The 25,181-nt window shown below is 43.3% G+C and overlaps 2 protein-coding genes across 3 annotated transcripts in view; both read left to right on the top strand.

Moving 5' to 3' along the window:
- The window catches only part of LOC117895080 (venom dipeptidyl peptidase 4), a 46,515-nt gene extending 21,592 nt beyond the window's left edge, over positions 1 to 24,923 (top strand). The window contains exons 2-11 of one of the 2 annotated variants that reach the window (XM_034802470.1): positions 11,917 to 12,025; positions 14,822 to 15,472; positions 22,036 to 22,290; positions 22,357 to 23,133; positions 23,218 to 23,671; positions 23,756 to 23,976; positions 24,044 to 24,213; positions 24,287 to 24,447; positions 24,512 to 24,717; positions 24,800 to 24,923. In XM_034802470.1, coding sequence (XP_034658361.1) covers positions 11,978 to 12,025; positions 14,822 to 15,472; positions 22,036 to 22,290; positions 22,357 to 23,133; positions 23,218 to 23,671; positions 23,756 to 23,976; positions 24,044 to 24,213; positions 24,287 to 24,447; positions 24,512 to 24,717; positions 24,800 to 24,916 — 3,060 coding nt within the window. In that variant the 5' untranslated portion in view covers positions 11,917 to 11,977 and the 3' untranslated portion in view covers positions 24,917 to 24,923. The remainder of the gene's footprint in view (positions 1 to 11,916; positions 12,026 to 14,821; positions 15,473 to 22,035; positions 22,291 to 22,356; positions 23,134 to 23,217; positions 23,672 to 23,755; positions 23,977 to 24,043; positions 24,214 to 24,286; positions 24,448 to 24,511; positions 24,718 to 24,799) is intronic. The other variant, XM_034802471.1, reaches the window with a different exon arrangement.
- Positions 4,965 to 5,591, top strand: LOC117895087 (thioredoxin-2). Its single transcript, XM_034802484.1, has one exon. The coding sequence runs from the start codon at positions 5,067 to 5,069 to the stop codon at positions 5,541 to 5,543; it is 477 nt and encodes a 158-aa protein (XP_034658375.1). The 5' UTR covers positions 4,965 to 5,066; the 3' UTR covers positions 5,544 to 5,591.
- Positions 24,924 to 25,181: the final 258 nt, after the last annotated feature.

The following is a 25,181-nucleotide window of genomic DNA, read 5'->3' as shown; positions in this document are numbered from 1 at the left end:
ATCTGTCATCTACATCAACAACACTACTCACGCCAACACGCTCCTTTAGCTCGCTACCCTCCCCTAGAGCAACATACTGCAGAGTCAGGGCAGAGACGCGGCAGAGGCAGAAGCAGAGACGTGTCAGAGGCGGAGGCCTCTGCCACTGCGCGAAGCAGAGTGTGAATGAGAGAATGTGCAAAAAACAAATATAAGCTGCGGGACGGGGTGGGTTTTGCCACTGCAAATTAATTTCTTCATTGTGGCCATAATAATGCTCCAATCGGATCCAATTTGGTGATCTGATAGATATGGTCATTACCTACGGAATGGCGTTTTCTGCTATCTTCAAAATTGTAGATTTGGGAGGTTTTCGCCCTTTCGCGGGGGCGGAAGGGCAGGGCTCATTTTTGAAATACACTGGTTTCAGTGTGAGCATACAGCAGTCTGGTGCCAAAATTTGGTGGCTCTAGCTCTTATAGTCTCTGAGAACTAGCCGACAAACAAGACGGACAGACGGACAGACAGACAGACAGACATAGACTCGGCTATTGATGCTGATCAAGAATATATATACTTTATGGGGTCGGAAACGTTTCCTTCTGTGAGTTACATACAACCGTTATTCGCACAAATAGAATATACCCTATTTACTCTTCGAGTACCGGGTATAATAAGAAGTTGGTCGTGAATAAAATGCATTATCGCTGATTTGCTATTAGCTTATTGCATATAAACAAGTTGCTGACACATACAATCTTTTGTTGGGATAGTTCTTCACCGGGGAAAATTGCCAAGAGGACAGAATAAGAATCAGAATCAAATGGCAATCAAATTGATGAATATCCCTTTGGACACTCTTCGAAAAGATCCGTCCAATACTCCGTCTTGGTCAAGAATTTAAAAATGATTTCATAACCAAAAAGTTTGACTAGCTACATACGAGTATAAACTTAAAGGTGCGCATTCAAATGATAAGAAAAGCTTTCGGGAAAACTATAAAGATTGTATGAATGATAAGGCCAATCAAAAACACAGCACCTACGAACCATTTAGATCGTCTGTTCTTTATGAGCGACACGTTGCGACGCCTTCAATTGTAGATACCAATAAACCAGTCCGTCCTTAAATATTTCCGCAATGTTTGCTTTTGATGTGCTTGCACTTTCCGTGCCCCAAGCCTCTAACTAATAAACCCAAACATAAATTCAGTAGGGTCGCTTATGCTCGTACAAATATTATTTTAAAAATACACAAAAATAACGGAAAACCCGAGTAAGATGAAAAATTGCTTTGAAGAAGCAAGAAACAGTCTGGCACAGGCAAATGTCGGAACGTGATTAAATGGGCTGGCAAATTTCCTTTTCCTTCACCTTGCCGGTTAACTAATGGGTTGAGGCAACTTAGAAACAGATTCAAATCCAAGGAACAGCAGCAGCCACGCGAGTCTCTCGTTAGTCGGGAGACCAATCAACACTGAATTTAATTCCGCTTGAAGTGTTTTGCCATAGCCTGACACTTGAATTGGTAATTTCAGTGCCATGGTGAAAGGCAACGCGTTCCACCCCAGTGCCATAACCGTTTGCCATATACTCGGTTGCTTAGACTTCATAACGGAAATTGGCTTTTTTGTGCTTCTTCCGGTTTTGTGCGATTTCTGCACGCAGCATCAAAAGATACTCATCATTATGTGACAGATTGCCATGGTCCCATCCAGCCTCAGTGCTGGATGTGGATCTGGATCTGGGTCTGACTGCTTCTCAGTGTCGGCTCTAGATCCAGTTTCACTTACCGCGACATTTGGCATGCCACTCATAAAGCTGTCAATGTCAATGTAATGTGTTAATTTCAAAGTGGTTTAGTTTGTTGATGCAGCTTGTTTGGCAGACCCACTAAAGGCGGAGAAGGGAGCTACCACTCCCTCTGCCAGCTGGAGCACAAAACGTAAGAGCACATGTGGTACTCAAAAGCTTCCTTTATCCCTTTTTCTTGTCGTTTAATGCTAGCTGCAGATGATTTCTATCGTGGAACTTGATTGATTGAAACTTGCTTAAAGTTGGGCACGGTACGGCTGTAAGCTGCTTGGGCTAAAAAAAAACTTAGCTGGTTTTTTATGGCTGTTAAACCTTAGAACGTTAAATATTAACATTTTTTTTTTGCGGGTCTGTTAAAACCTTAGGTCTAAATATTTGCATTTTAAAGTGATTAATTAAATGCGAACTCTACACGGAAAAGAAACGATGTGGAAAAATACAGTCACCGCTACAGTTTATCGTCATAGATGAGATGTAATAGGCATATAATGGCTTTAAGAGGTATTATTCTTACAAAAACCAGTGAAATAGCTAGGTGATTAAATACGCACAACTTCTGAAACACTGAAAGAGTACTCGCTTGGTGTTTTCGTCTTCCATAGAGTCGATAAAATATGTGGAGTCGATGTTTGCAAAGCCCAAACAAAATTGGGCTTCAGGCTCCTGCCAAATCCACAAACCGAATGCAAATCCCATTCCATATAATCGGAGCAGAACCACAACAGCCATGCCCACATTAGCAGCTTGTAAAAACTGTAAATGCTCGGAAGAGCCGTGTTCGTAGTCCTGTTTATGCGCCAATGCCTCCTATAGTCCTGCTTAACCTCTAGGTCCTCTGCTGCCAGCACGCCCAACATCATTACAGGACGCAGGCCCACCAAATGCCAAATGTCATGTGGTTAGGGGTGAGACAGCGGCATGCCAGGAGACTGGCACTGTCACAAAATAGGGAAAATCTCCAGCTTCGTTTCCAGCATCTACATTTTTGGCAGCAAATAAAATTTGCTTGTGTTTTAGAGAGATTTTCGCACGTTGACAAGAGGCACACAAAGTCGGGGATGGAGAAAGCAGCACCATTAAAGTCCCGCGCACTCGCAGGGAGATGAGTGTATAATGGAGGCCAGGCGGTGTCGGTGGCGGTATCCAGACTGTGGGAAGCAGCACTGCGACGCACTCAAAATCTAAATGCATGAGACTTTCATTGTCGCCTGGAAGAGCTCATAAACTTGTTAAATGAAATTGCTGTATGGTGTTGGTGTTGGTGATGGTGCTGGTGTAGCATGTTGGTATTTGGGTTTGTCTTTTGCGTTTGTATTGTTCATCATTTTGTCAGCCAACATCTGGCATTGACATGCTTAAACGTGTCTCCATAATGCTGCTAATGTTGTTCCTCCTCCGAATGGCCGACAAACAAAAGCCAATTATGAATATGTGGCATGGCATCCAGCAACATCTGTTAACCTGCCAACAAAGCTGAAGAAAAGCTTTATGTCACACCCATACTGAAGGGGGAACTAAAACCTGGAAACTTCGTTGGTACATGACCCTTTATCAGATCATGGATTTGGTCCACACTAACGCAGACAATTTTATGTTCTAAAGCAGGGACAAAGGCAGGAATAGCATTTCTCACATGTTACCATCAACATTAACCTCTTACATCGGATCACCTACGAAAACCACTCAAACTTAATTTAGAATTCTGATCCTGAGCCACAAAAAGTGCTGGCCAAATTTGATTTGTGGCACGCACCCGAAGGCGACAAGTGTGACAATAATCTAGGCAGGCCCCATTGCAGACCCCATTTTGTAGCTGACCGCAAAAGGCATTCATATCTGTATTCCACATGCAGGCCACATGGCGTATGCGCAATAAAAATAACTGAATAACTGACTAGCCCAAGAGGAGAGACAAAAGAGGACTGAGGACTGAGGACGAAGAGTGACTGAATGACTGAGTGAAAGTACACTTGAAGCAATTTGTCTTGCCAGATACGTGACTTGTTTCACTCGCCTTTTGTCTATACTTCAATACTAATATTTTCGCTAGATGGTTATTCCTTTTGCTGTTATGTTCCCGCCATTTGGTAGGATTCCTCCTGGCTTGTGTGTCAAGGTTCGGCTTCATGCGAGGTCAGCACTTTCGTTGGCAGAACAAAAAATCCCACTCACAAAGCGGATGTAAAACTGATTGCACAACATGTCACTGCGATTTCCGTTCCAGTCCATTTCGTTCCGTCGCTTCTGGCGGCTAAGCGCTGGCGGACCGTACGTACTCATTAGGTTATGCAAGAGGAAAATATAGAGAGATTCAATGACAGAGGTTGACAGTGACAGACAGAATCAGAGGATTATTAATGAAAATCTCAATGTCAAGTACTGAGAGCTTAAACGCCACTAGCAAAACACGCTAAATTTAACAAAAATATACACTTGAAATAGGATTAGAACGACACCAGAAAGCAGATCCTAATACCACGCAAGAATACACAAGAAACCAAGCAAGAAAAGGATTTGAGCAAACACACTCACAAGATAGCAGACACCCGCATTGTGGCGAGCAAACACATGCCACAACATGTAAGTAGTATTATAGAGGCTGCGGTGAGCCTCTGGGAACCACTCAAGATGTTGCGGTGCATTTGTCTTAATTTGTGACAAATGCATGACAGGGCAAATAAGCAGACAACACCAAGAACAATGCTAGTACAAGACATTAGAAGTCGCATCGAAAATGTTCTCACTAAGAAATTCTAACATAATACCTTCTAAGATATTGCAAAGTCAGATTTTACATGCTGAATTATTCAACGAAACTTGCCTTCCATTTTCTGAATTTTAAGCAAAACATGATAAGGTTTAAGCTGAATCCTTATTATCCATTATCCATTGAGGTTTTCCAAAGGTTTTTGTAAAGATTACTTAAATTTGGTAACCTTGTTACCCATTGTTAGAGTATACAAAATACAAACGAAGTTGGTAAGTTGGAAAAGTTCAGACAAGGCTTGGTGAAAGGAAAATAAATCTAACCGACAAAAAAAAACAGAGTGTAAAGTGCTGGCCCTTAACAAAAAGTGCATCCAGTGAATGAGAAACATTCCCAAAGGCAAACAACAACAAAAATAAATAAGTATTGCACAGATAAGTCTCGAACTTACACAGCCAAGAGCTCATTGCCACAGCAAATGGACGTTAGATCAGACAGAAAAATTCAAACTTTTGAACAAACATCATTTCAATTTAGTCCCAAAATAAATTTCGAAAAACAGATCCATGGCTGGCGCTCCCAAGAAGGTAATCGTGGTCGAGTCGAAAACCAATTTCGACAGCATCATCGGCGAGGCGGGCAACAAGCATATTCTGGTGGAGTTCTATGCCACCTGGTGCGGTCCCTGTGCCCTCATCGGGCCGCGACTCGAGCAGATGGCCAACGAGTATGCCGGGCGCATGCTCATCCTCAAGATCGATGTCGACGACCACGAGGAGCTGGCCATCGAGTACGAGGTCACCAGCATGCCTACCTTCCTAATCATCAAAAACAAGGTGACCCTAGCCCAGTTTGTCGGTAGCAACGCAGAGAAGGTCGAAAGCACTGTGGAGAAGTTTGTCGGCAAGCCGGAAGGAATTAAGACTGACATACCCGAGGGTGCTGGAACCTCGAGCGCCGTGGCCGAGTCCGCCAAGAATGCCTTGGCAACGGGTGGAGCAGAGAAAAGGTTCATGAAGAAGCCAACCATGGATAAGAAGTGAGGTCTTGAAAAATTTCGACGAATGCTCTAAATTAAAAATGTAACAGTCTATTGAGTATTAACCGCTTTTGGCGGGAGACTTAAGTGCGCATTTAGTCTGAATTATGTTCAAGTATCTTCTGCATTCACCTGATGACATGAGTTCTAATACATATGTTTTCTTACTGCAATTGCAACCATAGTTAAACATATGTATATAAAAACCTAAGAATCGCATTTGAGTTAAGTCTCTCTTGGTGCCTCCTCTGAAGATGCTTTTTCATTGAAAGACTCCTCAATCACCTGTCTACCTGCCACATTCTGGAGAAACCTTCGATATATTTTATCCCCCAGCATCATTGTCTCCATCCATTGTTGTTTCTGTAAGCCGGCCATATGTGTGACTCTCGTCTCATCTGTCGCTTGCATTACGGGTATTTCAATTAGATTAATTAAGTCAAAGCCAAGAGGACAATGCTAACGGGAGCGGCATCTGGCGGCCTCTACTTTTGTGCGAATCGGCGAATCGCTGAGCAAAAGAGAAACAAATATACATATACATAAGTACATATGTATGTATACACAGTGACAGAGAGACGAAGACAGCTTATGTCCCTCGGGCATTGAAAGCTGTAAACTGACACATTGTTTCACTTAACCTCCAGCTGAGTGATGCAACGACTGCTCAGTCCCCCCCAACTTTCATCCCTTTTAACATTCTTAAGGGCCTTATTGAAAACTTATTTGTATCTCTCACTTTTTCCCATTCGCCTCTCATTGCGCTCTTTCTTGTTTTTGTAGTTGTTTGCGTTTGTGTTTGTATGCTTTTGCTGGTGTTTTCGTTTTAGCGTCAAATCGAAAAGCTTCGCTGCATTTAATATGGATATAGCGAGAGTGTAGAGCGGAAAGGAGAAAGATTAGGGTGTAGGGCATAGAGTGGAGAGCTAGGAGAAAGATTGTGATGCTTCCTTGACTTTCTTCAGACAGAGAAATTTGCATTTTTATTAAAATGAAAAACTGCAGCAGTTGCAGTTGGCTGAAATGCTCTCTGGCTCATCCTCATGTCGCCAGAAGGATGCCTCCAACCAAATGGGTGATGGGTGGGATGCGCGGAAGCTAAGGGTAACTTCTATAAAAGATCTCCTTATTATCGAAACCTTAGATTCAGTTCCATTTCGGCAGAGTCATCTTTCCTGTGGAATATCTGTTGTAAAAGTGTGAACGAATTTATGAAATATTCCAATAGTGTGTTCTTCCGATTACCTGCGATAGTTGCTCTTCCTCTTTAGAGCCATAATTTGCCGCAAATTTCCATAACACTCTTAAAATTTAAATAGTTGAGTCTCTCTTATTCAGAAAACAAAGGAAAACCATCTCTAACTACATATATGCCACAGTGTGAGCTATATATTTGGTACTCGACCAATACCGAGACTCGGGAAAATTTATACGTATCCTAAGCGCTGCCTTGTCCAAGCTCCATGGCCCTCCCACTCCGCCGTATCTCTTTTGTTATGCAAGTTAATCCTTTTTATGGCTATTGTTCAGCACATCAACACGCCCCCTTCAGGAGACCAGAAGCCGCCCACGCCAATGTACATTTGCTCGGTGGGGAAGGAGCGGGCGTGGGTAAGCAGCTGCAGCTGTGACACATGTCAGTGCATTTTTCAAGGGATCCAAGAGGCGACACACATACATATGCCACATTGTAGTGTATACATACATATAGTGAGTGGAGTAGAAAAAGTGGGAGGTGAATTGGGACTGGACTCCAGCTTGTGCTGAAGCATGTGCATCTACTGCTGATAGTCTGGCGCATGTTGCGGGCGGCAGCAAGTGTTGTGTGGCATGCCGCGAATGCATTAATTTTTCCTCGACAGACTCCGAATCCTTTCCCCGTCGAACTCTGCACTTTATAAACTCTTGCAGACATATGAGGTGATGCTTAGGATGGAAAACAAAGGAGAAGTCAATATCGAACAGAGTGAAGAACTCTTCAGACAGCCAACCACTTCGGTCCGAAGATCCTGCTCCTGACACCCAACTTGGCTACGAAAAACGTGTATGTCAGGTTTGGCGTCGTAGGTTGGAGCTATGTAGTTACTAATTATAAAACGAGAAGGGACGTGTGAGACGCTTCTTACGCGTCACAACTTTTATACCCGGCACTCAGTACTACATCTGCACCTTAGCGGTTATTTGTCAAATTTTACGTTTTTTCTTCATCTGTCATCTATGTACATTGTACATCAACAACACTACTCACGCCAACGCGCTCCTTTAGCTCGCCACCCTCCCCTAGAGCAACACACTGTAGAGTCAGGGCAAAGACGCGGCAGAGGCAGAGGCAGAGACGTGTCAAAGGCAGAGGCTACAAACTGCGCGAAGCAGAGTGTGAATGAGAGAATGTGCAACAAAACAAATATAAGCTACGGGACGGGGTGGGTTTGGCCACTGCAAATTAATTTCTTCATTGTGGCTATAATAATGATCCAATCGGATCCCAATTTGGTGATCTCATAGATATGGTCATTCCCTACGGAATTTTAGTTTTCTGTTATCTTCAAAATTGTAGATTTGGGAGGTTTTCGGACTGACAGACAGATAGACGGACGGACAGACAGACACGGCTCAATCGACTCGGCTATTGATGCTGATCAAGAATATATGTATATACTTTGTGCACAAATACAATATACCCTATTTACTCTTCGAGCACCGGGTATAACAAAGATCCTACAATTAGTGGATACTAACCCAGGAAAATCAACATTATTATCACAAAGCGAAATATGTGCCAAAAACAAGACTTTATTTCCCTGAGACCTGAAAACTAATTATCAAAGAGTGCAGCAGAGCATTGCAGCATTTCAGCTCTGGAGGTCCCTCTTTAAACCTCAAGCGAATAGAGCCATCCGTCAAGTTCCTGATGATTTGGAGTCACCATCTTCAGGCTGTCCTTCTCTTTCGTATCGCTGCTGCACTGACTACAGTCGCTGATGCTATTGCCGCGCGTGGGGACACGTACTGGTGCCGATTGGTGTAATCGGCCAACCCACTCGTCCAGACGGCGGTGACGCTGTAGGCGACGTCGTTGGGATTGAGTCAAAGATCGGTCGAGGCTTAGCCTCAGTTCGGACATGTGCCGTCTCAAGCCCGAATAACCGTCGCTATCGATTGGAAGGCGACCCTGCCGCGATATCGATGAGGACGAAAGTGTCTGCAGGCTCGAAAGAGAGGTCGAGCGGCTCATAAAGGTCGGTCTGCGCGGCCTGGATGGTTGCAAACTCGCATCGTCCGATGTCTCCGAACTGGTCCTGCCGCTCTCTGCCCTGAGCCTATCTCTCTCATTGAGGCTGGAGAAAGCCTGTCGCAACTCAAGCACTGAGCTGGTCTCCGAGCTCGCTCCTCCGCTGGCAGCCACGGAAGCAGTAGACGGTGACGGCGAGGCTGCCACGGATCTTGAATCTGTGCCAGTGTAATTCAGCACGGGGCTGAGGGCCATCGGTATGCCTATTGTCTCCTCTGAGGTGTACTGCGTGTTGTTTTCGGACATAATTCTTTTGAAAGAGCTACTAAGTACTTATGCAGATTTCTGAATTTGGCCGACTTTTAAAATGGAATTTTGTTAGACTTTCAATACGTCATGTAAATAAAAATGTATAGTTACGAGGGTGCTCGATAGATGTAGGGACTGATCTGGTTATACATATATCTACAATATCATATAGTGCTACCCATATTCCAGACAACCGAAATGGTACAGATAAATTGTTTGCATATTTAAATAAATAAAGATTTGCCAGCAAACCGGTTTGCAATTTCATTTATTTGCAACCCTTTTAAAATCATCGACCACAACTAGCTGCCAGTGCTTCGCATCCTTTTTGTTCCATTGCCGTATCCCTTGGTCCATGCTCCTTCGATTTCTAATTGTTTGCCCAGCAGCATCCTCTCGGTTGCCACTTGCAATGTCTTGTTCTCGCACTTGACAAATGCACAAATTAAACGAGAAGGGACGTGTGAGGTGCTTCTTACGCGTCACAACTTTTATACCCGGCACTCAGTACTACATCTGTACCTTAGCGGTTATTTGTCAAATTTTACATTTTTTCTTCATCTGTCATCTACATCAACAACACTACTCGCGCCAACACGCTCCTTAAGCTCGCCACCCTCCCCTAGAGCAACACACTGCAGAGTCAGGGCAGAGACGCGGCAGAGACAGAGGCAGAGACGTGTCAAAGGCAAAAGCCACAAACTGCGCGAAGCAGAGTGTGAATGAGAGATTGTGCAAAAAACAAATATAAGGTGCGGGACGGGGTGGGTTTTGCCACTGCAAATTAATTTCTTCATTGTGGCCATAATAATGCTCCAATCGGATCCAATTTGGTGATCTGATAGATATGGTCATTCCCTACGGAATGGCGTTTTTATCTTCAAAATTGTAGGTTTGGGAAGTTTTCGGCCTTTTGCGGGGCGGGCTAATTTTTTTAGATACACTGGTTTCAGTGTGAGCATACAGCAGTCTGGTGCCAAAATTTGGTGGCTCTAGCTCTTATGGTCTCTGAGAACTAGCCGACAAACAAGACGGACAGACGGACGGACGGACAGACAAACATGGCTCTATCGACTCGGCTATTGATGCTGATCAAGAATATACATACGTATGTATATCCTTTATGGGGTCGGAAACGTTTTCTTCTGTGCGTTACATACAACCGTTATTCGCGCAAATACAATAAACCCTATTTACTCTTCGAGTACCGGGTATAAAAACAAACAGTCTCTCAGCGAGCACATTGGAAATGCTGGACTAGCAGTGGCTGGGCGATTTAAAAGTTGAGAGCGACTTATACACAAATTGTTGTAATTCCTCGTTCCGAGACAACAAATTACTTTCCGCTTTTAAACTCATTAATATTTAATGCATCCAAATAGCACCACATCTGGTACCAACACGATGAGCAACCAAATTCCTGGCAAACCGCAAGTTAATGAACTTAAATGGTTCCTGTTTGGGTTTGGGAAACAAACAAATTTCGTTTGGTCAGCTTGAAAGTTGCTTAATGGACAAAGTCTCAGATTTATTCGGGGCTTATAAAATCATTTTGTACTAGTAAATTTTCCGTTGCTGAACATTTTTGTTGGTCTAAAGCCAATACTAAATACTTTTAAGGCGATTGCAGATGTGGCAGTTTTTAACGCCTTTGTTCAATGGAAGTACAATCCCATTTTTGTCTGTTTTAACGTTAGAACTCTTCCGGTGGCCTCGAGAGTACTGGGACTGTCCTCTCCTACCATTTTTTCTTTGACAATTTATACCATTTATCACATTTGTTCTTTCTTTACTTAGTTCCACTCCCCTTGGAGCATCTTCTCCTGTTCTCGTATCTCTCTTTCCAGTTCGCTTTGCCCCATTCACCTACGCCGGCTGTCTCTTAATACGCTGCTACGCAATTCAATTTATTTGGCATTTCTTATTTAATTTACCTTTTCCTTTTTGGGTTCTTGGGTTCCCGGCCCGTTCTCATCGCTTTGTTGTTTGTTGGCGGTTGGCACTGACAATTGAAAACCGCAGCCAAGCCTCCGGGAGGACAGGCAGCCAGACAGTCAGCCGGGCAGGCAACCGAACAAACAAATAAGCAAACAAACATTTACGAGTATAAACGTGGCCATTCTCAGCGCCGCTCAAAGTGGCGTATGAGCTACGAGTTATATACATACATATGTGCAATGCGCCGGAGAACAAACGAAGCGAAGCGAAACGAAGCGCATTCTGACAGTCTGTGTGGCCCTAAAATATCCTACTATCTTCTCCTCCAGGGTTCGTCTTCATTTCAGTCCCAATTGGATTTTCATGCTTTGTTTGTTTGCTCGTTTAAATTGTTCAATTTGCATTATGGGACAGGCAGGGTGGGAGGTATTTTTTTCTTATACATTTTGGATGCCCGAATTCGAATCAAAGGAATGTGAAATGTATTTCTAAAAAATTTAATTAAAAAACAGCTGTAACGGTTGTGCAAAAGAAGGCATGAACGAAAAACATTTTATTGCCTAATAAACCAAAACAATATGACCAAAAAGTAATTCAATTGAATTCTTGAATCAGCTAGAATATTGAAATACAAAAATATAAAATCATTTTGAAACACATGCAATTTTTGGAAAGTACATATGTATGTACATATGTACATACATCTGTACATATGCATGTGCAAGGTGCATATGCAATTCACAATTTTGTGCAATAAATAAAGCCAGACCAGGATGTCGGAACAAATACGGAAACGGAAAAATGTCAAATGAGAATTGCAGAACGTGAAACTAAACTCAAAAAATTGTATAAAATAATTGTTTTTCATTGCATCTTAAATGCATTTTTTCCAGTACAGCTGTAAAGTAATCTTGATGCACAATAAAACGCAGAGATTCAAATAATTAAGTTCAGAAAAAATGTCTGGTAATGATGTTTCGGTGACTGAGACAGCACAAAGCGATCAGGTAAGCTAAAACCTCAACGAAAAAATCGTCTAGAATCCTTACCATAAGATTGGGAAATAAGTCCAAACTCAACATCAAGGAATACATTTCCATTTCCTTCCTCTCAAGCAGTTCCGTTGACCCACAAAACTACTGCATGCCCATAGCTACTACAAATAAATAATACTAGCATCTGTGATACGTATCCCTTGATCCCACGCAACTTAAGTTTAAACGTTTATTTAACTGCTCACTCTCTGATTGCTGGCATGATGCATACACTACTACATGAGTATTTGCATTGATTTTCGCAGACATATTTTCGGTTGAGTTTTGATCCGCATATTTACGAAAACAATTGTTTGTGTTGCATATTTTATAGTTGCACTATAAAACCGACGACTGAGTGATGAAGGGCATGTTTGCATATTCATTTCTATATTTTTTTCTGTTGTCATAAATTATAGGTTACTCCTATTTAAGGCTTTTTTAGAGCGGTTATTCACGTGGATCCTAAAAATATTTATGCATCTGGCTATTTTGTTGTGCATGTGTGTAAGTATGTGTGGAGGTACATACATATGTACATATGTATGTATGTTCAGAACTGTTTCGGAAATATAATTTATTATTCTGGCTACACATCTTCATTTTTGTGTTTTCGTTCAAATGAAATGTTATTTCTAGGCCAAAGGGGAAAACGTTGCCATATGGTTTAGGTGCCAAATAGTGGAAAGGAGATGTGTATATATTGATTTACACAGGTGCAAGTTGAACAAGTTTTACAGAACAATTACAGAGTCAGCATTACTAATGGTACATTTATTAATACATACATATGTATATGAAACTAGATTACTCGATTGCATATTTATGGGAAGAAAATATATGGGCATTTTTTGGGTTTCCTTAAACCTCAGTTGAATAGCTATGAAATATTTCCTGCTACTAGAAAACTAATTTTGAATCCGTATATTTGAATATACATACATACATCCATATGTACATATATTCATCTGTATGTGCAGTAGCAGTTTATCCTCAATAAGTGAGTGCTCTATTGCTCACTGATCAAGCTCTAATCAAAAAGGACCTCAAAGCGGCAGTCAGTTCATTGCAAATTGTTTGGTATTTGCATATCATTTGGAATACCAAAACCACCTTTTCCCTCTCTTTCTCTAAAAAAAAAAAAAGGAAAAGACTGCTCATTACGCCAGAGGAAGGAGCACGGAAAAGGGGCAATGCAAGGGCACTGTGAGGATAGTGGCTGCGTTTCAGGCTGACGCTGAGCTCTGGCTGAGACCGGGACTGAGAGCAAGACCGAGACTGGAGAATAAGCTGCTGGCTCGACCAAACCGTGACACAGTTAAAGGGCGAGAGTGCACAAATTTTGCTGGTGCCCTGCCAACTGGGCTAACGATTTTGTGTCCCCTTTGTCTGTACGAGCACAAGCACGAGTATACATATGGCCCATCTGTGTGGCTCTGTGTGTGAGTCGGTCGACATTTGGTCGTTATTTGATCATCATTAGCGATACGAATTGGGGAGGTCGGCTCGTAGGTCCGTGATATCTACGTAAGTATTGTAGGGTTGTCTGTATGTGGGCGCCCCTTCATTGCTTCATTGCCCCTCTATACTTCCTCAACACACACCACTCCACCCCACCCCACCCGACCACCTTTATACCACCAATGCTTAGGGCAACCAATGATGTCCGGGTCCGCTTTGCTTGGCTGCATCGAAAGTTGGAACAAAAAGTTTCGGTTTCTCGCTGGCTCTCTCCCCTTTGTGTGTTGTTGTGCTTGACTTGGTTGGCTCTTTGATTAAACCCAAAATCCGTCGGGAGTGGAGTGGAGTGGAGTGAGGCGCGTACCACGGGGGGTGGAAGGCGCACAGCCCAATGCAGAGCGTTGCATAGTCAGAGTGTAATTAAATAATTGCGGTGAGCACCACTCGCCGACCATATCGAGCTAATGTATTTTGTGCAAATCTCACTTGGGGTTTTCCTTCTCTTATTTTGGTTTTTCTCCTTTTTAATTTTTGTTCCAACATAGTTTTTGGCTCTTTTTTAGTTTGATTTCGACATTTACTTTATCTAGCTTTTGTCCGGAGACTTTATTTAATTTCATAACTTTTTCGGTTCACTGGGACTCCAAGAAGTTGGAGACTTTAATGTAATTCTCTGGATATTGTGGACACTCGTGATTAGCTGTGGTGAAGCTAAGGAAAGACTTCCTGTGCTCAACAGTAATTTGGCTATTAATTACATTTAAGTCCAGAATTACCTTTTTTGATTTGGGAACCAATTTACGATAAGAGTAGATCTTAATCTATTGCGAACTGTACTAAGTTGGAAATGTGCTTCTGTATTTTGTTGCAAACTATTTGGCTAGAATTTTGAATGCCTAAATCACACTGAAACTTGTTTTTATATTCCTAAACCCAAATTTATTCAACGGCAACTAAAATTGTGGTTGAACCTTTGTTTAAATCGGCTATTATTGCATGCTTTTAATGAGTGAATCTTTTTCTAATATCTTTAAAAATCCAACCCAGCCTCTAAGGAGGTTGAAATACGATTTATCTCAAAATTTATTGCTTTAGCTTTCAGTCGTGTTCCGTCTTGTAGTTACTGCCTGTCCCTTTGTTGCTTCTTCGATTTGTGTTTGCCATACGCTCTCCCTCTGCCCTTACTTTCTACCAAAAAGGACATATGTATGCATACCGGAGCCTCTTGGGGGATCATCCCAAGATTGTATCTGCTCCTGCTACCCACAAACCAATTTTATATGTGTTCCCTCTCTCCTACAAAAAAAGTATCATGTGCCACCCACTGCCAATGCTGCTGCACATCATCAATATTATCGCTACCAGAAGCAACAGAACCAGCAACAGCAGCAGCTGCAACAGAGCTGCGTGCGACAGCAACAAAGACAATTACAGTGGGAGCAACAGCTTCAATCCCAACTGGCAAACAGCTCCAGCGAGTTTGACGAGTTCCATTGGCCCATCAAGCAGCCGCAGCAAGGTGGCACCACAGGTGGAGGAGGGAAAATCTATATAACACCTGCAGACATTCCGCCGCCGCCCCATCCGCCCCAACAGAGCGGCAACAGTCATCACAATGGCAACAAGAGTAGGCAGCACCATTCTCATCCACGTGCCCATCAGCACCAGCATGGACCATTGACAACGCCGGCACACCGAACACCTCCGCACCGCTGCAAATGTGAGCATCCCAACATCGAGCTGATGGACTGCGAGGAGGCCGTGATAGCCAGTACCACCGCCACCAACACCTCGGCCAATGTAACCATGCACCGCCACCAGCATCCGCCCTACTACTACAAGGCAGGAACCAGCGCCCGGAGACACAGTGGCAAGCTTCACGAGTCCATGCTGGTCGGAGGCAGTAGTCTGGATGATGACGATTTGGCCAGCATTGGAAATGGCATGTCGCGGTTTAAGGTAAGCCGGGACACGAACACATTTGCTGGGCCTTGGCTGTTGTTTGGAGGTTAATATGCTATGACACTGTCGTCAAGTGGCCCATGCGACACCAAGCCGAAGCCTGTTACGAGCGGAACCCGGCAGGAACCGACTGGCACTGCTCCTCCCGCCCAACCGACCATGCAGGAAAGATAAAAAAAGACTAATATACGAGGAAAATTAGAGCTAAACACAACAAAAAAAAAAGAGCTAAACATGCAAACTTACCCAAATAAAAATAAAACGAGAAGGGACGTGTGAGACGCTTCTTACGCGTCACAACTTGTATACCCGGCACTCAGTACTACATCTGCAACTTAGCGGTTATTTGTCAAATTTTACATTTTTTCTTCATCTGTCATCTACATCAACAACACTACTCACGCCAACACGCTCCTTTAGCTCGCCACCCTCCCCTATAGACACACCTACAGAGTCGCGGCAGAGTCGCTGCTGAGGCAGCGGCAGAGTGTCGGCAGAAGCAGAGACGTGTCAGGGGCAGAGGCCATAAACAGCGCGAAGCAGATTGTGAATGAGAGAATGTGAAAAAAAAACGAGAAGGGACGTGTGAGACGCTTCTTACGCGTCACAACTTTTATACCCGGTACTCAGTACTACATCTGCACCTTAGCGGTTATTTGTCAAATTTTACATTTTTTCTTCATCTGTCATCTACATCAACAACACTACTCACGCCAACACGCTCCTTTAGCTCGCCACCCTCCCCTAGAAACACATACTGCAGAGTCAGGGCAGAGTCGCGGCAGAGGCAGCGGCAGAGACGTTTCAGGGGCAGAGGCCATAAACTGCGCGAAGCAGAGTGTGCTGCTATAAGCTGCGGCACGGGGTGGGTTTAGCCACTGCAAATTAATTTCTTCATTGTGGCTATAATAATAATCCAATTGGTTCCCAATTTGGTGATTTGATAGATATGCTCATTCCCTACAGAACGGCGTTTTTAGTTTTCTTTTATCTTCAAAATTGTATTCGGGAGGTTTTCGCCCTTTTGCGGGGGCGGAAGGGGGCGGGTTTCAGTGTGAGCATACAGCAGTCTGGAGCCAAAATTTGGTGGCTCTAGCTCTTATAGTCTCTGAGAACTAGCCGACAAAAAAGACGGACAGACGGACGGACGGACAGAAGGACAGACAGACATGGCTCAATCGACTCGGCTATTGATGCTGATCAAAATATATATACTTTATGGGGTCGGAGTACCGGGTATTACGTGTGAGACGCTTCTTACGCGTCACAACTTTTAAACCGGGTGCTCAGTACAACATCTGTACCTTTTTGCTTTTTTTTTCTTCAAATTTTACATTTTTTCTACATATGTCATCTACATCTACATCACTTTTCACGCCAACACGCCCAGGACCCTAAACGACTTGATCTGCAATCGTAATGTTTATGCGGCTCAAAAAGTCAGGGCTATCTACGTCCCCCTTGATCAAGTTGTGCATAAAAATTAAGCCAATCCTTTTTCTACAACTATCTAAGGATGGAAGGTTTTTAAAAAGTAGTCTAGGACCAAAAGTACAAAGTTATTTTGCACTGATTCAATACGGTCCTGAGATATTGTTTTACTGTGGGCACCATACACATGAGCCGTATTTTAAAATCTGACGAACAAGCGAGATATAGAGAGAGTCTTCGTTATATAGGGATCATCAAATTCATTTGACCACCTATTTATCAACCCAAGCACGCTCATGGCTTCACTTACCATGGTAGAAATGTGTTCAGAAAACTGTCTAGTTTAACAACAAGATCATCAACCAATGTAATTCTCTCGAGCGAACTACCGCAGAAGGTGTAAGGAGCCAATAAGAGGTTAAGGGTCCTTATACTGGACACTCGAAAGTTTGATAATACAGAAGGAAGGTCATTAATAAAGAGTGTGAAAGGTCGGGTGCCTCCATGGCTACCATGTGGTACTCCAGAAGTGACCATAACAGGTAAAGAGAAGGAGTTTTGAAGGAGGACCTCGAACAAAAGCTGCTACACATCTATCTCAAAAGATTAGGCGAAAACCCTACAAGGTCAAGCTTTTGTGCAAGAAGTGAGTGGTTTACGGAATCGAATGGCTTACTGAAATCAGTGTAAATAACATCCGTCTGCAAGTTACATAGGAAGCCTTTAAGGACAACGGAGGTGAACTCTAAAAGATTAGTTAGCTGGAGATATGGGATTCGCAAAGATGTTGCAAGTTGCGGAGTTAAAATTTTCTCAAACATTTCAGAAATAGCGGATAACTTAGACATACCTTTATATTTTCTTACGTTGGATTTGGTACCTTTCTTATAGATAGGAAGTAAACAAGATTCCATCCAGATGGAGGAAAAGAAATGACGTATTTAGAAATGATAGCAGGGATGTGTGTGCGGACTTTCTACGCTTACTTTTTAGGAGGCTGTAAAATGTTTAGGTAGGTAGTTCCTACAGCATTGAGCATTAACGTAACGGGTAAGAGAAGAAGGAGAACCAACTTCTTCAAATTTAAATGTAAATAGTCTTGATAGTTCTTGGCTGTTATTTAATTAAATTGGTATGTCAATAAGTGCCTCATCTGATCGTCCGAACATGTCAACTAGATAAGCTCAAGATAAGTACAACAGCTACGACATTTGAGACAATTTGACAATCCACAAGTAGCAGACTTGTGGCACATGCCGCAATGTACATTGAGTAGGTGCCCCATCTTCCTGCTCTGCCTAAATTAATCCTGATGAAAACTCCATTCCCCAGACCCAAGCTAAATATTTTCACCCCCTGGGCGCGACATGTTTATGTACCTAATTTGCTCAACACGTTAAAGTGTGCTCTCATTTGGTAAGAAAAATAGGCCGGTCAGCAGGGCGAACCCAAAAGCTAAAACACACCAAAAAACACCAAAATAAAACAATCCCCAAAAAATGCTTGTGAAGTGAGGATAGCGACAATACGAGCCAAGGCCAGGAAAAATAAACAACTATTTGGAATGGGTTACCACAGGATATCGGTCAAGAGCCACAAATAGTTTTAAAGCCCCTCACATCACGGCGATTATGTCCGAGCGACAACAAAAGGATACGAAACAAGAAGGGACGTGTGAGACGCTTCTTACGCGTCACAACTTTTATACCCGGTACTCAGTACTACATCTGCACCTTAGCGGTTATTTGTCAAATTTTACATTTTTTCTTCATCTGTCATATACATCAACAACACTACTCACGCCAACACGCTCCTTTAGCTCGCCACCCTCCCCTAGAAACACACACTGCAGAGTCAGGGCAGAGTCGCGGCAGAGGCAGGGGCAGAGACGTGTCAGGGGCAGAGGCCATAAACTGCGCGAAGCAGAATGTGAATGAGAGAATGTGTAAAAAACAAATATAAGCTGCGGGACGGGGTGGGTTTGGCCACTTCAAATTAATTTCTCCGTTGTGGCTATAATAATGATCCAATTGGATCCCAATTGATGATCTGATAGATATGGTCATTCCCTACGGAATGGCGTTTTTAGTTTTCAATTATCTGTAAAATTGTAGATTTGGGAGGTTTTCGCCTTTTTGCGGGGGCGAAAGGGGTCGGGGCTCATTTTTTAAATACACTGGTTTCAGTGTGAGCATACAGCAGTCTGGTGTCAAAATTTGGTGGCTTTAGCTCTTATAGTCTGAGAAACTAGCCGACAAACAAGACGGACAGACGGACAGACGGACGGACGGACGGACAGACAGACATGGCTCAATCGACTCGGCTATTGTTGCTGATCAAGAATATATATACTTTATGGGGTCGGAGACGTTTCCTTCTATGCGTTACATACATTCTCTTTGTGCACAAATACCATATACCCTATTTACTCTTCGAGTACCGGGTATAAAAACGGAAAAACGAGAAGCTTATGGCAATCTGTAGGCAAACAGAAAATGAACTTTAGGAGCGTGAAAAACTTCAAATAATTGCCGGAAGCACAGAAAAAGATTCCGGTAGCGTTCGGGGCTCTGTATCAAACTCTCTGCTCTCACAAACCTTTCAGTTTTATTATTATTAAATGAATCAAAAATTGTTTGTGGAATAGCAGAAGAGGACGGGGGTTTTCGAACATGTGCGCACAGCTGAGCTTACTAATTACGCCATATTGTGCAACGAATTGAATGGTACTCGTAACTCCCAGAAGTATGAATAGAAGACTTTACATCGATATGATGGGCTTCGGTCAAGCGTAACACGAAATGGGAAAGTTAACATACAAAGATTATACAAAACTCTGCTCAAAGACAAAGACTTTTTCATTGGCGTCTCTTAATCATAAATCGTTCTTTAGACTTGTGAGTGAAACGTGGTTACCTGGTTAGGTTATAGTGCATTTTTCTTTCTTCGCACTCGTAGTCGCCAAAAGTTGTCATCGAAAGAGAGTTAAAAAATTAAGGAATGGTAAATCAAAAAATAATTTCCATTTTGAATGTATCGCACTAGCCTCAGTTGTCCTTAACCGAAACCCTAAAGGTGCCATTAATCGTATGTACACATGTACATACATATTTACACACATGTACATACAAATGTTGTAACTTGCACGTCTTCAACATTGCAAGTTGCGCCTCCACGGAGCTATATTTTATGACTGTCTGCCAAAAGAGACTGGGTGGAGTTAGGGCCTACGTCCATGTTCAATGGGGATTTTTCAAACACGTGTCGTTGGGTTTTAGGTGCCATTCTTTGGCAGTTCTGGAAAAAATACTTATTGCCTTTTTGGCTAGCTCCCCTGACTTGTCTGACCTTTCCTTGTGTTTTTTTTCTATCGCACTCTACAGGGAGTCTCCGATAAAGTAAGAGTGTTAAAGTAGTGACACTATTCATGTTAAAGAGCAAATATCAAAAGTTGCTCGTCTTCCACATTGTGAGTTGCGCCTCCATGGCGGTATATAATATGCACTGTCTGCCAAAAGTTAATTGAAACTGGTTTTTCAAGAAAGGTTTTAGCAGCAAGAGACTTACATATGTATGTATATTGCATGTGTACAAAGGGTAAATCAAGCAAAGGCAATATACGTAGACTTGCCCATTGAAATGAATATTGCGAGCACGAGAACACGAATTCTATTCAATTTATTTATAAAAATGTGTTTGTGGAATCTAACACCGAATCCTGTTAGGTGGTCAACCAAAACGATCACGATCGAACAGAAAATGACCAGCAAATAAATATACATGTATGTATGTGTACAGTGCACTGTATGTACATACATACATACATATGTAGCAAAGCGAATAAAAGGCAAGAATTCCATTTAATGGCAACTTTCAGCAATTATTCGTTATTTCAATTCAATGAAAAATTAAAAACGAGAAGGGACGTGTGGGACGCTTCTTACGCGTCACAACTGTTATGCCCGGTACTCAGGCATTATCATTATTATAGCCAGAATGATGAAACTAATTGGCAGTGGCTAAACCCACCCCGTTCAGGAGCTTTTTTGCGGCTGTAGGGAAGGGGGGCGTTCTAAAAGAGCGTGTTGGCGTGAGAAGTTATTTAGATGTAGATGATAGATGTAGCAAGATTGTAAAATGTCAAATGTAAAATTCGGATAAAAAACAATAAGGTACAGATATAGTGCCTGAGTCTCACACGTCCCTTCTCGTTTCTTTGTCTCTTTGGGTCGCGGCCAGTTGAAATTTGTAGCTTACGCAATTTAAAATTATGTAAAAGAAAATGCAAACTTGGCAGTCCCCAGAGACAAGTTGAAGTTACTCGATATGTAAAACACCAATTCTGATTTTATTTGCTTACGTCATGCGGCAGTTACCCGACCAGGGCAGTCCGGTCGAGTCGACTGTCTGCACCTCTCTCACTCTATGTATACTGTCCAGAGCATAAACCAGTTTGCGGCGACCCAGTCTGGAGTTGGTTAACCACAAAACTACTTTCATTTTCGCTCTCTGTTTTCTGAACTTTCGGGGCTCATTTGCTACTAGCTGCTGCCTTTCCTCTCTTTGTCTGCTAGTATTGTGCACTTTACTGGGTTTTCGGCTTTGAGTGGAGCTCAAAGATGGGGATGGGAAAGAAAAAGTCATTGCGCATGCGCAACCGTACTTTCCATAAAAGCTCACACACTCCTACATTCGTTTGGACGTGAGTAGGGTCTCTGATTAGCCAGAAAGATTGTATCCAAATTGGCCAAATGCGCAATTTGTCTCTGGTGGCTTCATTTCCCCCTGCCAACTTGCACTTATTTGGTTGGCTGAGAAGTCGGCTAACTAAGGAAATGGCGGAAATAAAATCTAAACGAAAGCCGATTTCCCTGCATACAGTCGAAGAAGAGGTTAATGAACTCCATCGAAGATCGTTGCAGTGTGGAATGGTCTTTCAAATAAAAGCTGTTCCTCTGTGAATTAGGTGGAATATATTAAGGGATATTTAGGATAGCCACTTTCAGAACTGAAAGTAAAACACAAGTGGGAGAATTCTTACCGCCCTATCGTTCTTTTAAGCTTAAGATTTCACTATTTTGTGTCACATACTAATCTTTGTGTGCTCCTTCACGCCACCCCAAAAAAAGAACCTCATGTATTCCAAGGAAAAAAAGCGACGAGTGCGGATCATTCTCAGCATTGTAACGGCTGTCATTGCCGTTGCTCTGTTGGCCACCGCCCTCGTGTTTATCCTCAAAACGGATAAGGACAATGGCAGCAGCTCCGACAACTCTGGAAGCAATGGGATAGATCTGGAGGATGTGCTGAGCGGTCAATTATATGCTAAGCGCTTTAATGGCAGCTGGAGCAATGGTAACACTGTGCTCTATAAGGATAATGCGGTAAGTGCGAATAACAACAAAAGCAATTTCAAATAATCCACATTGATTATTCTAACCAAATCCCAGTCCATCATGGAGTACGACGTCAAGACAGGAGTTCGCACGCCGTTGCTCCACAATGCGGCGCATTACGTGCTGTACGAGAAGTCCGCGGATGGGGATCTTCTGCTCCTGGCCAAGAACTACAAGAAGAACTTCCGGTACAGCTTCCTGGCCGAGTACGATATATACAACTTCAGCACGAACAAGATTTTGCCTCTGACCATTCAGAACCAGCAGCTATATCTGAGCATGGTACAGTGGGCGCCGGTAGGCAATGCTCTCATCATCAACTACGATCGCAATCTGTACTACAAGAAGAGCGCCCTGGAGCCGGAGATAGCTATAACCAGCGACGAGCAGGCCGGCATCCTTAACGGCATTCCGGATTGGGTGTATGAGGAGGAGGTCTTCAGCTCCAATGTGGCTACCTGGTTCAACCCTTCAGGCACTCAGCTGGCCTTCATTAAGTTCGATGACTCGTCTACGCATCTCATCAATTTCCCCTACTACGGCGAGGCAGGCGATCTTCGCTACCAGTACCCCCTGCATCAGGTGATTGCCTATCCCAAGGCGGGTTCCTCAAATCCTCGCGTTGAGTTGGTCATGGTCGATCTAGTGCGTGCGGCCTCCGGTGGGGACTTCATCACTGTTATGCCCGTCCCACCTGCTCTCAACACGGAAACGGATTACATTGTCACAGTCGTCAGTTGGGTGGACGATGCACACGTCCTCTCCATCTGGATGAATCGCATTCAAAATGCCGCTTACGTGGTAACCTTCGATGGACTTAATCGGAAAGTGGTGAGTGATCGGATGGATCGTGCGTCGGAGAGATTAGGGCTCGACATAACTTTTAGAGCTATTTTATGTTATTTTCCCTCGTAGATATATAGCACAGAATCAAAAACTGGTTGGGTAGATCTTTACACGGCCCCCTTCCGAAACCGCAACGGATCCCGCCTGGCCGTCGTCCTGCCCCACAACAACTACAAGCATCTGCAGCTGCTCAGCTCAAGTGTGGGCAGCACGGAGCAGCAGCAGCTCGAGCCGCTGACCGAGGGAAAGTACGTGGTGGACAGTATTCTTCACTGGGACGCCACCAACGATGTGATCTTCTACACAGCCAACACTGAGGAGCACCCAGAGCAGTTGCATCTGTATGCCATTAGAGCCCAGGCAAAGCAGAACGCCAAGTGCTTGACCTGCAAACTGATCAAATCGGGGGATGTGGAACAGACATACTTCTCGGCGACGTTCAATGACAATAACTATCTGGTACTTACCTCGTTGGGACCTGGCATCCCCACCGCCCACCTATATGAGTGGAAATATGTAGACTGTAAGTACATACAGACTTGCTACTGGCACTCCCGTTCTGGAATAAGATCCTTTTTAATTTTCGAATTTTATATACCACCTACAGCTCAGGTTGTCATCACGAATATGCTCGATTGGGAAACTAATGAGGCACTACGGACCAAGCTGAAGGGTGTGGCCCTGCCCTCCCACAAGATTCTGACGGTAAACATTGATGGCGGCTTCCAGGCCAAGGTTCTCCTACAGCTGCCTCCCAACTTAGATACCAGCGGCAAAACCAAATATCCAATGTTGGTGGATGTCTATGGGGGACCCGACTCGTATTCCGTAAGTTTAAGTGGCGGGGGGCTACTCGTAAATAATCGTAAGTAACACTCTGAGATGTGCTGTTTAGGTAACCAACAAATGGATGCTGGACTGGGGCACTTATCTAACTTCGAACCAGTCGGTGATCTATGCCAAAATTGATGGGCGTGGCTCGGGACTGCGTGGCGAAAGTCTGCTGCATGCCATCTACCTACAGTTGGGCACTGTGGAGATCAGTGATCAGATCACGGTTACTCAGTAAGTGTGGCCGCAATTAACCCTCAGGTGTCTCTCTCCCTGGCTCATGGCTCACAAATACCCCAAATTGCAGAAACCTCACCGAACTATACAACTACATTGACCCCGAGCATATTGGCATTTGGGGATGGTCATATGGTGGCTATGCGGCGGCCATGGCTTTGGCCAATGATGGTACTGAAGTGTTCAAGTGTGCAGCTTCCATAGCTCCGGTCACAGATTGGGCCTACTACGGTGGGTGAACGTAAACCCTCCATCTTAGTGAGACTATCTAAAATAAAACCCTCTTTTTTGGTAGATTCCATTTATACGGAGCGTTATATGGCCTTGCCCAATACCAACGAGGTGGGCTATGCCAACTCCAGGCTGAGCACGCGTGCCCAAAAGTTGAGGGGCAAGAAATATCTGCTCGTCCATGGCACACTCGATGACAATGTGCACTACCAACAGGCCATGATTCTGGCAAAGAACCTGGAGCGTCACGATATACTCTTCAAGCAGATTGTGAGTGGCCTTCTATCTATACCATATATGTACATATAGCAGATCTCGTTAAATATTTATGAATACTGAATATATCTTGCAGAGCTATGCTGATGAGGATCATGGTCTGTCTAATGTGCGCCCGCATTTGTATCATTCATTGGATCGCTTCTTTGGCGAGTGCTTTGCCAGCAGTCGCCTTATGAAAAGTGCAAAATAAAAAATGCGAGATTATAAAACAAAGGACAAATACTCGTAATAGAGAATAAATACGTGGTTATAAATTTCAAATCGTGATTAGCTATGCCCACAACAAATTAAAACCTAATCCAATGCTAGCGAATGATAAACCAAGCCACAAATTGGTACTTAAGAGTTATTAGATTTCTGCTTGAATATACAAAATAAATAAAACAAAGCAACATTAAACAAAATAAATAACTAATAGTGTTCAATGTGTTGAAAAAAAAACTTAATTCAGGTCC

This window comes from Drosophila subobscura, chromosome J (genome assembly GCF_008121235.1).
Source record: "Drosophila subobscura isolate 14011-0131.10 chromosome J, UCBerk_Dsub_1.0, whole genome shotgun sequence".
Lineage (NCBI taxonomy): Eukaryota > Metazoa > Arthropoda > Insecta > Diptera > Drosophilidae > Drosophila > Drosophila subobscura.
Note: the sequence above shows the minus strand (reverse complement) of the source record. Positions and strands in the feature narration are given on the sequence as shown.

Coding starts and splice junctions, on each gene's coding strand:
- LOC117895087 (XM_034802484.1), top strand. CDS start 5,067: ATGGCTGGCGCTCCCAAGAAGGTAATCGTGGTCGAGTCGAAAACCAAT.